General features: G+C 40.9%; 1 protein-coding gene across 2 annotated transcripts in view; it reads left to right on the top strand.

Moving 5' to 3' along the window:
- The first annotated feature begins 1,204 nt into the window (after window positions 1–1,204).
- The window catches only part of SLIT2 (slit guidance ligand 2), a 261,234-nt gene continuing 245,604 nt past the window's right edge, over window positions 1,205–16,834 (top strand). Inside the window, exons 1-3 of one of the 2 annotated variants that reach the window (XM_053975921.1) lie at window positions 1,205–1,715; window positions 3,487–3,558; window positions 4,785–4,856. In XM_053975921.1, coding sequence (XP_053831896.1) covers window positions 1,540–1,715; window positions 3,487–3,558; window positions 4,785–4,856 — 320 coding nt within the window. In that variant the 5' untranslated portion in view covers window positions 1,205–1,539. The remainder of the gene's footprint in view (window positions 1,716–3,486; window positions 3,559–4,784; window positions 4,857–16,834) is intronic. The other variant, XM_053975920.1, reaches the window with a different exon arrangement.

Below are 16,834 nucleotides of genomic sequence, written 5' to 3'. Positions count from 1 at the left end.
CGGCCCTATATAGAGCGGCGCGGGGGGCGCACCCGGCTCCGTGGGAGCGGGCGAGGGGTGCCGCGGCGCGTAGGACTGGGGGCGCCGGGCGGCCGCGTGGGGAGCTCTCGGCGAGGTGCCGGCGGCTCGTTCGGCTGGTGGCCGCGCTCGGGGAGCACTTTCGGCGGTCGGCGGCGGGCACCTTGCGGCGGGGAGGAGAGCCGGCCGGCCTGCGAGCGGCGGTGCTAGCCCATTGTTCAAGCGGAAAGACTCGGGGTGCGAGGGAAGGAGCCCGGCGTGTCGCCTCCATTCTCCCGCTCCCCACCGCTCCCCTCCGCCGTTTCCCTCCGCGCCGGAGGAGCGCCGCCGCCAGGGAGCCGAGGGCCAGGCTGTTCGGCACCAGCGCCGACAGCTCAGGTGCAGCGGCGGGATCGGGGAAAGAGGCGCCAACCCTTCCCGAGGTGCTGTGCCTCGGGGGGCTCCGGGAGAGGAGGAAAGTTGCTCTCTTTCCTGCAGCAAGCCCAGGAGCTGCTGAACTGGCCTCACCTGGAAGGACTGAGCAGTTCCCACCTCTTCCATCAGGTGCCTTTGCCGCAGCAAAGCCACGGTATCCGGGAGACCACGGGGAGCAGAATAACACCCCTCCCCGCCCCTCCCGCTCTCGCCGCACTTCGCTTGTTATCTGCTCTGTCTCGCCGTGCTCCCGGGATCACAGGAGGATCTATAACTGTGATCTGTCACCGAGGAGAAGGTCGTGGATGAACTCCCTTCCAGCAGGGCAACGAATCACTTCTCGACTGCTTATTATTACCGTGATCTAGGACCAGCCCTTTCCTGCTAAACTTGGCTTGGGAGCGTACAGCAGGAGGGGGCGCGGGGGGTGGAGAGCCAACCCCAACAGCATCTTGTGTGTTTGACTTTTTTTTTTCCCCCTCCCTCCTCCTTCCGTGAGACAGTTTGATGAATGCCTGCGAGAGGGGTATGATTTGCTGAGGCGCCTCTGGCAGGGCGGTGTGTGCGCGGTGTCAGCCCCGCCGCCGCCCCCCGTGGGGCTGTGAGCGGCCCGCGGCGGGGGACGCGCGTGGGAGCGGCTGCAGCGCTGCGCGGGCCGCCGCGCAGGAAGCGCTGCTGGGGCGGACGGGGCTCCGCGGCCTCTCAGTCACGGAGAGTCACGGGTCACGGCTTTGAAAGGGGCGAAGAGGAACATAAGTGGCTCGCCCAACTCCACCGCACCCTGAGCCCCCTGGGTTTGCTTCGCCGTCGCAGGGAGCGTGTGAAGACGAGACCCAAGTGCCGCCTCTCCCGGCCACCGACGGGCTAGCGAGGGACGGCCCGGGCGCGGCCCCGCGCCTAGCGAAGTTGCCTTCAGCCGCCGACCGGTGCCACCCGCCTCACTTTGCCGGGGTTGTTTTCTTGACTTGGCTTTGGATAGAAAGGACTTCGCTGTCTCCGCATCGTGAAAGTTGCCCGAGCGCTCCCCGCGGCGAGGAGGAGGGCGGCGCGCCCCGCGCCTCCCCGGGGCCGAGGCCGGTGGGCCCGGCTGGGCTGCAGCGGGCGGTGATGATGTGCGACTGGGGGAAGCTCACCCTGTCTCTGGGGCTGCTGCTGGCGATGGCGGGCGCGGTGGCGCCGCAGCCGTGCCCGGCGCAGTGCTCCTGCTCGGGGAGCACCGTGGACTGTCACGGGCTGGCGCTGCGCGGCGTCCCGAGGAACATCCCCCGCAACACCGAGAGGCTGTAAGTAATCCGGCCGGGGCGGCGGCGAGCGCCCCTCGGCCCCCTGCTCCCTTCAGGGCTCCGGCCGCCTGTCGGGCTGAGGTGGCCCCCGGCCTCGGCCTGGTTTAGGGTCCCGACGCCCTTTGGGTGGGGGCTTTCTGTTCCCTTCTCTTGCTGCTGGCTGTGCCCGTTTCACAGCGATGCGCGGAGACACGGAAGAGGTGGGCGCTATTCCCAGCCGCTGCCTTTCATCCCGGGAAGCCGCGGTGAGCAGCGCGGTTCCCGCCTCCGCGGGGAGCGGGGGCGGGCACCACCGCGGCCGGGGAGCGCCCCGGGGCGGCGGCGGAGCGGCCTCTCCCCCCGCCGGCGCCCATTTCCCGTCAAACTTGGCTATTACGGCTCGCCTTCCCCGGGGCAGAGCCGGGCCGCGGCCCCGCCGCGCTCCGCGGGCGTGGGCAGGGAGGCCCCGGGCGCTCAGCGCTCCCTCCCGCGTGGAGCCGCGGTGGCCAACGCGCAGGGGCGGGCGGGGGCGCGCTGCCCCGGCGCCAGCGCGCATCTGCCGGCGGGCGAGGGCACGCCGGGGTGCGATAGCCGCGCTCGCAGGGCACTAAGTCGTGCCGTAACGGTGATCCCTCCCTCCCTCCACCCGCGGCTGGGCTGTCTTCTATATGTGGCCGGTTATTTATTGTATCAGGCTGCCTTCCAGAGGGGTCCTGAGAGTGGAAGTGGTGTGCGTGTTATTTCTTACTCTCTGATAAGTCATTTAAATGTTGGCATGTGAACGCGCGTCTGGAGTGGTGAATTTCACTCAGGAAGAGTATCAGGGACACATTCCTCCTGGGACTTGTGTGGTTTCTTTACAGTGGTGTTTTGGCCATATGTGGTATCAAGCGCTTAAAAACATACTATTTTTTTTTTTCCCTAGCTACGTTGAGAATGAGCTGTAATTGTTAGAATAGCTTCCATGTAATACTGCTTCCTAAAGATTTATCTCGTGAATTGCCAAGTCTGGTTTTATTTGTAGTGATTGGAATTGAAAGACGTTTATTTCTTAAACCCAAAAAGTTATGAAAAAGAGGCATATACTCCAGAATAAAAACTAGTATAGAAGTATGATCAGAAATGCTAGGGCCTAAATACAGGTTTCTGTTGCTTCTGAACTTGCTCTGCATTCTGCAGTCAGTATAGCTTCCTGTGCAGCAAGTGGAGAGTTTAGTTTTGGTAAAATCTTATTTCCCATTACTTACTCCAGCAGTTTGGAACCTTAATGCCTGTTTGAAATCTAATATTTGTTATAGGTATTTAAGCCCTATGCCACCTTTTTAGCCATACTGGGAAATGTGAAAATTGCTTGAAATGGTGAAAATTGGGGTTTTTTTGCAGTCACTTAGTTTTTGTAACAGTCAAATAAAGGTTGTAGCTTATATCTATATATACACCTCTATGTACTAAGTCTTGTGGTTTTTCTAAATGCAGTTATGACCCCATTCAAGGCTGTCCTTGAACTCTTCTATTGGTAAAAATCGTAGTTAAACATGAGCTTAGTAATGGCAAGCAGAACTGACTTTCCAAGACACTCCTGCTACAAAGTTTCAAACTACTGTTTTCAAGGTAAATCGTATTTCAGCTGCTTGGAAATTAGGGGTTCACATGGTGTTAATTGTAAGAATGGTTTGTTGCATTCATTTGTCTCCTAACTTCTGAAAACGCTGTGCCTGTGAAAACAAACAAAACAATTTAAAAGTAGCTTTTGAATGTTTTAATTTTGCTGCTTACAAATTATTCTTCTTAGGGATCTTAATGGAAATAACATCACAAGAATCACGAAGACTGACTTTGCTGGTCTAAGGCACCTTCGAGTTCTGTAAGTTTTCTCTTTCTCTCATTGATAACACTTAGGACTGATGCTACAGGTTGTAGTTAGATTTCAGTTCATTAGCTGGATGGGTTATCACTTTTTAGCTACTGAATTACTGTATCTGAACCTAAAACTACTCTGCCATGTGTTATACACTGTTATGCACAAGTGAGCAATTCCCTTAAATAAAATGTTTAAATGTTTTTAATCTCCCCTTAAGATGATGAGAACTTGAGGACTTAATTTAGCACATATCTTACAAGTAAGAGTTGTTAAAATTGGTTGAATAACCATTGGAGTTACTTTAGTTTAAGGCTGTAAAATTTATAGCTTACACTCAAAATGGGTACTCTCAACCAGAATTATAAGGGAGTTAATTAAGAAAAAAAATTATTCCTTTAGTGAACGTGAAAGCAAGTCCTAGGTGATTTATTATTGCTCTTCTGTAATTTCTGGACAAAAAAGAAACTTTACCACTGAAGTTGAGGTAGGAATTGTTTGGTTGGTTTGTTTGGGTGGGTTTTTGGTTTTTTTGTTTAAAATTTTTTTTTCAAGCATTATCAAGCTTTTAACATGTGATGGTAGTTTGTGGGGCTTTTTTTGTTTGTTTTGTTTTTTTGGTTGTTTTTTCTTTGTTGTTTTCTGAAGGAAATATCTAACTACTTAGCTTATTTGTTAAGGCCGGTTTAATTTGAGCAAGTAGTCTTGTAAAATCCTTTTCCTTTTCTCTCTGCAGTGAATATAACATTGTAGTGATTTTTGGTTTTCTTACAAAACAGAGATACTTTTATGGTTACAATCTCTGTGCAGTCTTTCACTGATGTTTCTCCCAACACCATGATTCAGAGTTTTAGTTTTGTTATTCTCATGTGAGACTAGTATCACCTTCATACTGTTAGACTGGAGTCTCACAACATGCCGTAGGGCAGCGATGTGTGTGCATGCAGCCTGTAGGCATGCGTGTAGCTTTTTAACTTGTGACTCCTTAAGTAAATGAGCAAATCTAATATCCATTCCTGTTTCTTTTACCGAGCCTTATTTTCCTTCTTTTGGTTATATGAGCCCATATAAATTGTTGGTGACAGGGATACAGAAAGTTAAAGTGGATGTCAGTCTACAATAGATGTTGGATTGTTTTAAAGACTATGTGGCTGCCTTTAAATGACCATTGTTAATGCAACAAGTTATCTCAGAGATATTAAAACTTACATCTAAAAATTTCTCTATTTCAGTCAGCTCATGGAGAACAAGATTAGTACTATTGAGAGAGGAGCATTCCAAGATTTAAAAGAACTGGAGAGGCTGTAAGTATATTTAATTCTAAAAGTATCAACTCTTTGGGGGTCAAATTAGTTTTGTGTCAAGGTACTCAGGCTTCAGATTTTTTAAATACTTTTTTTTAATTTAGGACTTCTAGCCTTACTGAGACACAAGAGAAGTAACAAATTCTCAAGCACTATTTAAAGGACTCACTTGGGAGGGAGCATTCAAGAGCAGTCTGGATTCAAAGTGCAAACTGCAGTTGTCCTGTAGGAAATAGTTTTAATACTATCTAGTATTTTCGCTTTAATCTTGAATATGTGAGGACTTTTGAGAACTCAAATGCACCATAAGAAGGCTGTTCTCTGAGCTGTAGTGATAGATGTTTTACACAATGCCTTATTACAGGCAAATACTGGCTATAAAATATTTTCTTGTTACATAGCAATGATTCAATTCTACTCCAGTTTTTATATGATGAAAGCTTTTACAAAGGCTTAGAAAAAATATGAACTGTTAGTTTTCAAAAATCATTTGAATTTGGATTAAAAAAAAAAAAAATTGAGTACTGTGGGGAGAGAAGATGGAACAGAGATGAGAGGACCTTATGTGGTGAAGTTGAAGTACAAACACCTGCTTGGTTGCAGTGAGACCTAGAAAATGAGTAATTCTCAAGCTAGTTTCCATGTGTGACTTCTTGTTACACTTCAAATGAAAATATTTTTAAATGTATTGTACAGCTTGGGACATCTGACTTGTTAAAGGCAGGATGCTGCTTGTTGGACATACTGTGGAGCCTAGAAAGTATTGATAAATATGTTCCTGTAGAACTTGACTCATGTCTTCATTATTAGGCATTGTAGTTGTTGCTTTTTCATTATATCACCTTTTCTTTAAGCATGCCTCTGAGACCTTGTTCGGTATTTCATTTGCTGCTGCTTTAACTTTATATAAGTATTTCTACTGTCCTCAGTTGGAAAGCAACACTGGTCTGAACAAAGTTTGTCTTATTATTGTTGCTTTGTATCCATAGTTGCTGTGGGTTTAAAACAAAAAACTCACAAACCATTATGGTTTGGTTGGTCATAGAAAAAGCTGTTCAAGAGAATTAGTAACCACCAGTGTAATTATGGTATTTCTATAATTGTTGAAATATCATGTACTTGAGATAATTGCATCATTTTTTTTCAAATAAGCTGAAGTAACCTTTTGACCTAAAAAATTAATGTTATTATATAGTGCAACTTTTTAAAAATAAATTTTAATGAAATTGATTGCTCTTTGAAAAAAAAAATGGCTGTGCATTTCTAAGTTGTATTAAAGCACTTAATTCAATGCTGTTTTACAATGTATTTTCAAGTTTGTACAAAGTATAGGGATTTAAAGCAGCTTTTCCTGCTGAGGGATGTATTGGAATAATATATGCATATTCCTAGATTTGGTTTATGGTGTCTAGATAAAAAATTAAACAGTGTAGTTCATATTGCAAAGTAAATACACATATACAAAACATGAAAAAACATTGAGGGCCACACTTTCACTGTGAATATGGTTTGACACTGAGATACCAAATGCTTACGTAGTTTTAAAATCAGCAGCCTTATTTCTTAATTATTTCAGAGTAGGATCCTGCTATGTGATATTATTAACAAATTTCAATAAACTTCAAGGCTTTTATTGCTTATATTTCTGAAGTATAGAATTGTTTTACTAGAGAAAAATGAGCTTCAGTAGTTAAAACTTACTTGTCTGATGTGTTTGTATTTTGCCATTACATTGTTTCATTTTTCTTTGGTTTTCCTTTGATAATTGGAAAACAATAGCTATTTTCCATTTACATAAGATACTAGTTCTAAAGAGAAATTGTGATACTGTTGGTACTTTGTGAGTTGTATTTGTTCACCCTTCAGCAGGCAAACTATGCTATCTGAAAATTTAGTTATTTAGACCTACGAAGTTAGATTATATTTTGTTTTCAGAGTTATATTACATCTGTTCCAACACTTGTCAGTTTCTTTAATTTGCTGGAATTCAGCTTGTGTTAGGTGTGTGGGTGACTTGTAATTTGAATATATATGCAGGATGGCTTTAAACTGCCCCAGCTGTTGGCTAAGAGCAAATATTTCATATTTGTGGGGAAAAGCTGAGAAAATTCTTCTTGTTTACAACTGCCAAGTCCATCTGATGAAGGCACATTGTTATCTGGCAGCCAATTCATCTCCTTGGGATTTTGAAATCCAAAATGATTTCTCAGGAAACCTATGGGTAGTTCGTTCGAGTATTTTCTTTTATACATTAAATAGCAAGCACTTTAAAGCTTTTTAATTTCTTTTCAATGTGTGAGTGTAGGGTGTCACATTTTCACTCCATGTGTAATGAGCCAAGCTGCTGTCAAAGAATACCTGACACAGACCTTTTAGCATGCAAGCAGAGGGTATAACAGAACTTCATGGCAGCTTAAATGAACTCAATTTGATTTATAAGATTGTTTACATGTAATACTGGTTATGTTGAAATATCTCGTGCTAGCGTTTACAGGCTTAATTTTAAAAGATATTTCCTGTTCTTCAATACTCTTCAATGTGATTTCACAGTAGTTTCTCTTTGGGGAAAAAAAAGAAATGCCCATCTCTCTAAGTGAAGTCCTGGGGGTTTGTTTGTTTGGGTGGTAGTTTTTTGTTTGTTTCTTGGGTTTTTTGTTTGTTTTGAACTGCAGTCTCAGTTAAATTTTTACTTAGACCAGTAACTCTGATTTCCAAGGAACTGTTTGGTTGCTTAATGAATTACTTGTGAATACTGACTTACAGGTCTGATAATTCAAAATGCTGGATATCCTCAGCTCCCTTTAATGGAAAGACAGACCTGAAATGCTTTGCAAAATTAATCTCAGAAAGAAGAAACTTTTTACCTCTTCAGAAGCTATCTGCTTAAGATTGAATTTTATGAAATCTATAAAAATCTGTCAGGTGGTTTCTCCTATAGCTTAATAAAATAACATATCTTTAATACACTATGTAGGTTAGTATGTACACAAAACTGTTTCTGACCTATAGACCTAATATGCTCTGGATTGGGAATTTGTGTCACACCAGTGTAATTGTACAAGTGAGATGGAACCCAAGGCTACAGTAAATACTGCTGTAAAAAGTGATTATTATTACAGCAGCCTGAAATAAAGTAAAAGTGTTCAGTTTGCAATAAACAAATCTGTACCTGTGCCTGCTACTTAAGAAATAAGAGGAAAAAAACAAGGTGGAAATTAGCAACTTAGTAAGTTTTATGTTTGTGGAAACTTTAGTATCCGGGGAAGCACTGGTGAAGTTGATACTGCTGTAAGCCTTTTAGATGGATACTTCTGTGAGAAGTCTTCAAGTCAAATAGATGGCTATACACTGCAGTGTTCACTTTAGTTCCAATCTCTGACAGCCTTGAAGGCTCTTAAGTGCTGAGCTCTTAAGGCTCCAGTCCAAGCCAGTTTTGTACAACACTGCCTGAGCTGGCATGTCTGCGTGATTTTTTTCACAGACTGGATACTGAACAGAAGAATTGCACGATCTGTTTTGTTGTGTAGATGCTCTGTCTGCTGAAGCAACCCTCTTTGATTGAGAAATGGGCTGTATGCACTGAAGTTCAGTTGGGATAGCTTGTACCTCTGAGTACATCCTGAAGCAATGCTACAAACTCTTGGACTAATTGCAGTCTTGACATCTCAATAATTACATTATTTACCATCTGCAAGACTTCCTTTATTATCTATAACTTATATGAGCCCACGTTCTTGAGCAGGGCCTCTAAAGAGTATATGGCTCTTCAGTAAATGGCAAGTGCCATAGAGAGAGGGTCGGATATGGCCCCTTAGGTTTTGTGAACCTCTCTTGCAGACACCACAGTCATGTGTCAGCAGTGGTTTTCAATATGCTTCATGGCAGGAAGACAAAAAGGGTCCAAATATGGAGGATTTTCACAACACTTATGGATTTCCAGAGACCCCTGCTTATTATGGGGGACAAAATCTTTTGAAACAATTCCTTATGAGAATGTGAAATTAAACATTTGTTTCTTCTTTCTTCATAAAGCTGTCATCTTGGGTGTGAGGTTTATGCTACTTGAAATAGTATATTAAGACAGCAAGAGATGAAGATAAACTGGAAGTTTCCACTTTATGAAAACTGACACTGTTAGACACAGCTTTAAAAATAATTTTTAGTAACTGTAGGCCACTGTTATCCCCAAGTTCACCTCATTCTCTATTGTTGCAAATACTTCTCAAAATATGCCAGTGTTTTTACAAGTTATTGTCATCTGGAGGGAAGTATAAAATTTTGTTGAAGACAGCTGCCATAGACGGTTGAACCAGTTCTCTAAGAAGCCACTTAAATCTAAAATTTCTTTACAGTTCCCTGTACTCTAGAAATAGAGGCTTGTCAGGTTTTTTAGGGCTAAATATGTTCTTCACATGTTTACAGAGAAGAGCAGTTACCTTTTCATTTATAAAAAAAAAATTGCCTGATAGGAAAACTTTTCAATCATAATTTTTCCTAACATGTTTAAGTCTAGTAGTTGGGATTCCATCTCTTATTATACTAGGGCTATGACATGGAAAAAATGTCAGGAGGAATTTACAGCAATAGTTTCAAAACTACTCACTTTTTTTCTTCCTGTATTTATGAATAATCCATTGAGGGAGCAGTATGTCCCTAAAATGCTAATTTAGAGTCTGATTCTGCAGACATTTACCATGTGAATAACTTGGTTTGCATGAGTAGTCTCACTGATTACTCCTGTGAGAAAGGTTGTGTGGCCTAAAAAGTTTCCAGGCCAAGCCTTTCTATTTTTGATACTTGAATTAGCAAATTTTATTTTTAAAATGTCTATTATGTTTACAGTTCTAAAGTGTTACCTGTGTAGACTTAAAAAAGGCAAACTATGAGGGAAAAAAAAAAAACAACTGGACCCAAAACCCCACAAACAAAGGAAAAATAAGCCACCAATCCCCTCACCAAACCTTCTGAAAACTAGTGTGTAGATGAAATGTTACTTTTAAAGGAATAACTTCAACTTCACTGAGTTGGTGTCTGAACTAAATACCCCCACCATACCTCCCCAAAAACAGCCCCCCTTTGCTACGTGATCTGAGTAAACTGAAATAATGACTTCAAGAAAAGAATGTTGAATATCAAGTTGGTACATGACATAGCTTTTAAACTGAAATCTACCTGTTGTATTTTTGTTTCTTACAATGCATATTGATGTAGAATAAAATATTTCAAGAATTAAATGTTTTGTTCAAATTTACTGATTTTTCTAAATTTTTGCAACGCAGTTCTAAAATGACAAACTGAGGAATTGTTCCTACTTGTTATATATTTGGGCTCCATATCCATGAATACATTAAAACAAGTTATTCAAAGTTAACATGAAGAGAGCACTTACTTAGGTGTGTACTTACTGGTGTTTGAGTAGTACTGAAAGTCAGTATTGTTTTGTACACGCTGTGGATGAACAATTTGAAACTTACAGATGTGCCATAGCATAGAAGGAAAAGTATATTTCAACTATGTAGTTTCATGAAAAGGTCCTTTCTACTTAGTAAACAAACTGTAGTACTAGGTGAATTTCTTTATAGGATATAAATCACTATGTGAAATTCTTGTGTGCAGCTTCAGCTGCAGCAAGGGCTTAATTATAACCTCAATACAAAGAAGATCATCTTGTCAAAAATATTAAATAGGCTTCAGTAAATAAAGTGAGGTTTAGTTGTATTTCATGTATTGCAGGGTTAGGGTTATCCATTTGAGCTCTAACTTAGTCAGATAAACATGGTAAACTATTACACTGCATTAGTAGGTTTTGAAATTACAAAATTAAAACTGACTTAGGAGTTACCATGACCTCTGAATGTATGGGGTTCTACAGAGCATCTCATCTAACAAAGTCATGCATCACAGGGTAGATTAAGAAGTGAAATGTTTCATCTAGGGTAAAGACAAATACAGTTTGTCTTGGGCATAACTGCCCAGCAGGCCTGGGCATTTATCAAGGGCATTAACAGCTGCTTCAAAATAGACAGGATGAACAAAGACTATCCTTTCTGTCTAGTCTAGAAAAGGGCTGTGTTATATGTATGTGCTTTCTTAGGGTGCAGACTTACTGCACATGGGAAAGACTTACTGCAGACTTACACTGATGGGAAAAAACATGCTGTCCAGAGATTAAAATAAACCTATGTGCTAATTTTTCATTCTGTATTGATGTGTCACATGAGATTGCATTTTTATTCCAAATTGACTAGCTCTATAAATGAAATGTAAATTCCAAGTAGAAAAATACTTTTAAAAGAGGGATGACAATATATTCTGTGATTCTTTAAATGTGAGCTGTGTCAATAAATTAATCCTAGAATAAGCAGGTTTGGGCTGAACTTTTTGAGTTTTGAATCTGATAGTATATAGTCATTTCAGTTACAGAAGAGAAGTGTTAGAAACCTTAGATTTCACTTCTCTGAAACTATATGATTAAAATTTAGCAGCAGGTACTTCTAGAAAAAATGTTAAATGTCCTCTGTTTTTATAATGCAGTTTTTGTTATTTAGCTGAAGCAAATTTTAACCTTTTTTTTTCCCAATTTACAGACACTTAGGTATAAAGGCTAATGTGGAGTTTTAGGATCCCTGGCAAAATTTATGTGTTAGAAGCATAATTACTATTCCAGGAATCATTTCTATCACTATCAGTCCTAAAAGCACAGATGATCAATGAACAATATTTCATCTTGAGCTTGATTATAAATTTTGTCAATCAGTTTTTTAGGGGTAAAATGTTGTGTTATATAGTATAGAAGTTGTATACTAAGCTCTTAGATTGAGTTCTTAGCTCATTAGCTCAAAGTTAGTCTCAAGTTTCTTTTCTCACTGAATGCTGGTCTTCATTGTGGTGTGCAAGTTCCTTACTGAAGTCTGAGAACTAATTTTTTTCATTTGGGGTACACGGTGAGCAGTTCTGACTACAGCTGCTGGGAAAGTCTAGGTTGGACTGCCTCAAACCCGTGGGGTTAATCATGTGCTTGCTTTTTAAGGCTGCTTGATGTTATGGTTGTCCCCTCCCTGTGGCATTGGTACTTAATCACCTGTGTGGCTTCAGTCTGAGTATGTGAGCATTTGAAGAGTTAATTCCTTCACAGAGGTGTATCATAGGTAACGGAAGAATAATGAGCGCAGGTAGAGAGACCTGGTTTTGAACAGCCCTGAAGGGGGTGAACAGTTATTCCTTGTTAATCACGGATGTGAAAAATCCTTCTTTTAGCTAGTCTAACATAGTTTAAGGGCAATGCACCACACATTCCTCCTCTTAGAACAGGGAGGAGACCACAAAGCCTGCGGTGTTAATCACTTACCAGTGGAATGTGGGACTATATTACATGAATTATACTGGCCACGTGGATTTATAGTTTTTTAAGAAAAAGTATTAAAAAATACTACTGTAGTTATTTGGTATTAGCAGGCTTTTGTGAAAGCAACATTGAATATCTTCTTTAAAAATGTCTGTTGAATCAGAGATAGACAAAGACTTTTTGAAGACAGTATATAAAAAGATGCAGTGTTCTAATGGATTGTTAAAAAAATAAATTTTAGCTACATTTTGATTACAGAACACTACAAAATATTTGATAAAACTAATTCCAAGAGCAATGTTCTTCTAAAAGACTTGTCAATGCCCACTATTTATTTTTATTATATTTTATTCATCTGTGTCTTTTCTCATGGGACTCCTTTTATAGGTCTAGAAGTCAAATTGCAGTTAAGAAGTCCTGTTTGCTCTTTGCAGACCTTTTTACAAATTCCAGGGCTGGAAGGCTGTTTATTTTTCCCACATCTGTTTTGTGCTCATCCTTTGTGGCATTGTTTGCTGGATGCTTTTCTTTCTTGCTTCCTCTGAAATGGGTAATTTGCACTGTTGCAAAATGGTAAAACTAAATCTGATTCTGTAGAGCTGTTGTACTAATGTTTTTGTTTCAAATGGTGTTTTTTGTTCAGAAGCTGTTTTAAATGGATTCTATAGAGCACTGATATTAAACCTAAAGCCATTTTAGTTTTACTCTTTAAAAATCATATTTCTTTCTTGCAGAGCAAGTTCTGTATTTTTTAAAATACTGATTTAATATTAGGTGGCCACAGGTGAAAATTGACTTGTCATTACATTTTAGTATAGCATATTTAAAAGATTATGTAAGATGCTCCTTAGTTTGACTGCGGAAGCCACGCTTCTATCTGGAGTTTTACAGATAAACTCCAAAATATATGAGGGATCTGGCTGCAGCTTCAATGACTCATACTGTTATATTACCTCATTTACTGTGAAGAGCCTGGTTGAAACTTCATCAGAAGGAACATTTTATTTTCCTATTTTCTTTCATAGTGTGTGTTCATTGTGCTGGCTTGTCTTTAATAATAGTCTAGACTGATAGTCAAATATAACATGGCAAAGTCTCCCTTCATTTTTTTAAGGCACACCAGCCATTCTGATTTAGTTTGGCAGGATGTCTGTACAGGTGCTCTAGAAAAAATACTTGAGTGAAAATTTACTGTGGTAACTTCGATTAGCTTCACCTCCCCTATTTCTTTGCCTTTTTTTTTTTTTATTCTTTCTTGGAAGTAATCCCAGGTATTGTCAAAATCATTATTTCGTCTGATACTTGAACCTCTGTTACTCTATGGAGTAACATGTTTTAAACAAGTCTAGTAGTATGTTTTATAACTCCTGTTTCCTTCTTTATGGTGTACTTTATAGAATAGAGTCCCATGAGTGAGCTTCACAAGATTGTACAGGCTTGAAGAAATCTCTGTAGATTGTCTATTCCCATGATACCGATTAACTCAACGTCTATCAGAGCGGGTGTCTGAAGGCTGTTTCCAGTTGGGTTTTGAATCTCTCCATCAATGGAGAGTCTGCAGCCTCTCTGGGCAGCCTGTTCCAGTGTGTGACCACCCTCACAGTCGAACACTTTTCTTAAGCTGAAATGCACTTTTCCTTTACTTGATTTGTACCCATTGCCTCTTGTCCTTTCACTGTGCACTTCTGGCTCAGTTTTCCTTACTTGGGATGGAACTGCATCAGTTACACACATGAAGTGTTTATATACATTGAGATATCTCTGAGACTTTTCCTCCTCAGGCTAAACAGTCCCAGCTCTCTCAACTTCTTCCAATGTGACAGGTGCTTCAGTTTGCCTCCTTCATCATCTTAACAGTTCTTCCCTGGACTTGGGCCAGTCTCTTGTAGTGGGGAGTCCAGCACTGGGCACAGCTCTCCAGATGTCTCACCAGTGCTGAGGTCCTTTAGGGGGAGGACCACGTGCCTTTGTTGCTGCTGGTAACAGTCTTAGGATTACAGCCCAGGATGCTGTTGGCCTTCCGTGCAAGGGCACATTGCTGGCTTCATTTGAATTTCTTATTCACCTGCACCCTAGGCTGTTGTCTGTGGTGGTTCTTCCAACTGGTGGTTCTCCAGTGTGTGCTGGTGCATGGAGTTACTATTCTCCAGGTTCGGGGCTTTCCATTTCCCTTTTGTTACCCTTCCCAAGTTTATTTTTCAAGCAGTTCTCCAGCCTGTTTGTGTTACTCTCAGGCAGTGCACAGACCTAGTGCATCAGTCATTCTTTACGGTTTTGTATCATCTGCAAATATGCTGAGGGTGCAATATGTCCCATCTTCCAGGTTGTGAATGAAGTTTTGAACAGTACTGGTTCCATTGCTGACCTCTGGAGTATATCACTTGTGACTGTTCTCCAAATGGACTTTGTGCCCCTGACCACAACTCTTTGAACTTGGCACTTTTGGCAGTTTTCAGTCCACCTCACCATCTGCTTTTGTGGTCTGTACTTTATCAGTTTGTCTGTGAGGACAACCATTATGAATGGCAGTGTCAGAACCTTTACTGAAGTCAAGATAAACATCTACTGCCTTCCCCATATCTGCCAAGTTTCTTATTCATTGTAGGAGGCTACCAGGCTGGTCAGGTATCATTTTCTCAGTGTTAAATCTGTGCTGACTACTCCCAGTCATCATCTTGTTCTTACTGTGTCTAGAATAGAAATAGCTTCTATTTTGCCCAATCGCCTTCCCAGGCATTGAGATGAGGCTTCCTAGCCTGCAGTTTCCTGCTTTTTAGTGTGGTTTTTGTGCTTTTTGTAGGCAGAATTAATACAAATAATGACTAAATATTTATAGAAATATCTTTTCTGTTGAAACAATAAGGAATACAGAAAACAGCAGCCTTTGTTTATGTCTTTCCTTTGTAGTGAAAAAAAATGCTTTAAAAAGGCAAAGTGAGTATAGACTCTTGACAGCACAAAATACCGTTCTGCATAATGTAGGGAGAATTGGTTGGAGTAGAGAGCAGTGTGGTAATTTTGGACTTGGCATCAAACTCACAGAAGAAGGAAATGGAGGACAGAAAATACCTTAGGTTTCAAGTAGTGCACACTAATTCAATGCAGTATTATAGTTGAGAAGTACCTTTCACTGCTTCCTACACAAATAAGAAACTGAGTTTGCAGTAGTGTCCTGCTACTGTTCAGAATTTTTTTTTTTTTCCTGAAACAAATATCTAATTTATATTTGAAATTAAATGCGGGATAACTTAGATGTCTTTTTTAGCTAGTCACTATTTAGCCTGGAAAGTGGAATCCTGCTTAAGTGGTTCTTGACCTGGGGAAAACCTTGGACATCCAAATGCTGTAAGAACAGCCTTGAACTTCTCAGATTCCAGTTTTTACTTATGTGGTTGGTAAACTTGATATTGTTAGGCTTAATGAGATTATGAGTAGTTTGACTAGAGAAATTCTCTTTGCAGAGAATTCTTAATGGAAAAACTGGCACACTCTTTTGCTTAGCTCTTAGTTCTTGGGCTTTCCTTTCACTTGATGACATGCAAGTCACATTCAGAGACAGCAGTTGCCAGATGTGTTGAAGTTCAGCAGATTGTGGCTTTGGAGATGGATGCACAAATATTTTCTGCCTCTGGCAGATATAGCACAATGTTTTTTGTAGGAAAGTAGTGATTTGCCTTCCTTTCAGATGGAAGTCTAAGTTAGGTCTGTAATTTCTTCTGTTGAGGCAGTAGGAATCACTTATTCTGATGTCTGTTATTCTCATTCTGTATTATTAGAGTAAAATTTTTGGACATCGTACTTAAACCAGCCCATGGCAATGATTTGGGTGCTGTGCACTAGCTTTCTGTTTTGAAGTACTTGGATAATTTTGTAGGTGGCTTCTGTATTTCCTGAACTCATAAAGCCTGAACTAATGTTAGACCTTCCCAGAGGATGCATATCGCTGGGATGCATCTTGAAACTACTTAAGGAGCTTTGTGGGCTCAGTTGTGAGTAGAAAGTGCTCCTGTGTGAACACGCAGAGATTTGATTACTGACATGTTCTTCCATTTTAAATTGAAATGTAATGTAAACAGGCTTTTATGCTTTTAAAGTTTATATATATTTTGCAAATGAGTTTCACTGAGCTGTTACATGCTATTTTTAAATGAGTGTAATAGTTATTTCCTCTGCTGACAAACAGAAGGTGTGGATATGCTCCTTTGAAGAATATGATTTCTAAGCTGTATGGTGCTGTGTGCTACTATGTGCAGATAGTATATTTACTTCTCTAGGCTAACTTTGAAGGAGGAGTGAAAAATAATGACTTCTACTGTCAATAATCTTTTGAGTTGGAAGCATTCAATCATTTTTCCTGAAGCAGTGGCAGTGGGATAAAATGCATTTGTGCCTGTATTTAGGGTTTTGGAAGGCTCTCATTCTCTATGCACCCAATGGGATAGGCTGTTTCTAATTAAAGAGCACAGCTGATTTATAACTTACTTGAAGCAGCTTTTAACTTTGATCAGCTCTCAAGTTATCTTTGAAGGCTTCTTTTGTCCTACAGGGTCTATGCGTAGAATTGCATCTACTTGAACTAAAATCCATTGGAAATTTAGGTGGGACAAAAGAGCAACCTTCCACTACTTGTGAG

The sequence above is a fragment of the Vidua macroura genome, chromosome 4, assembly GCF_024509145.1.
Source record: "Vidua macroura isolate BioBank_ID:100142 chromosome 4, ASM2450914v1, whole genome shotgun sequence".
Taxonomy (NCBI): Eukaryota; Metazoa; Chordata; class Aves; order Passeriformes; family Viduidae; genus Vidua; species Vidua macroura.
Note: the sequence above shows the minus strand (reverse complement) of the source record. Positions and strands in the feature narration are given on the sequence as shown.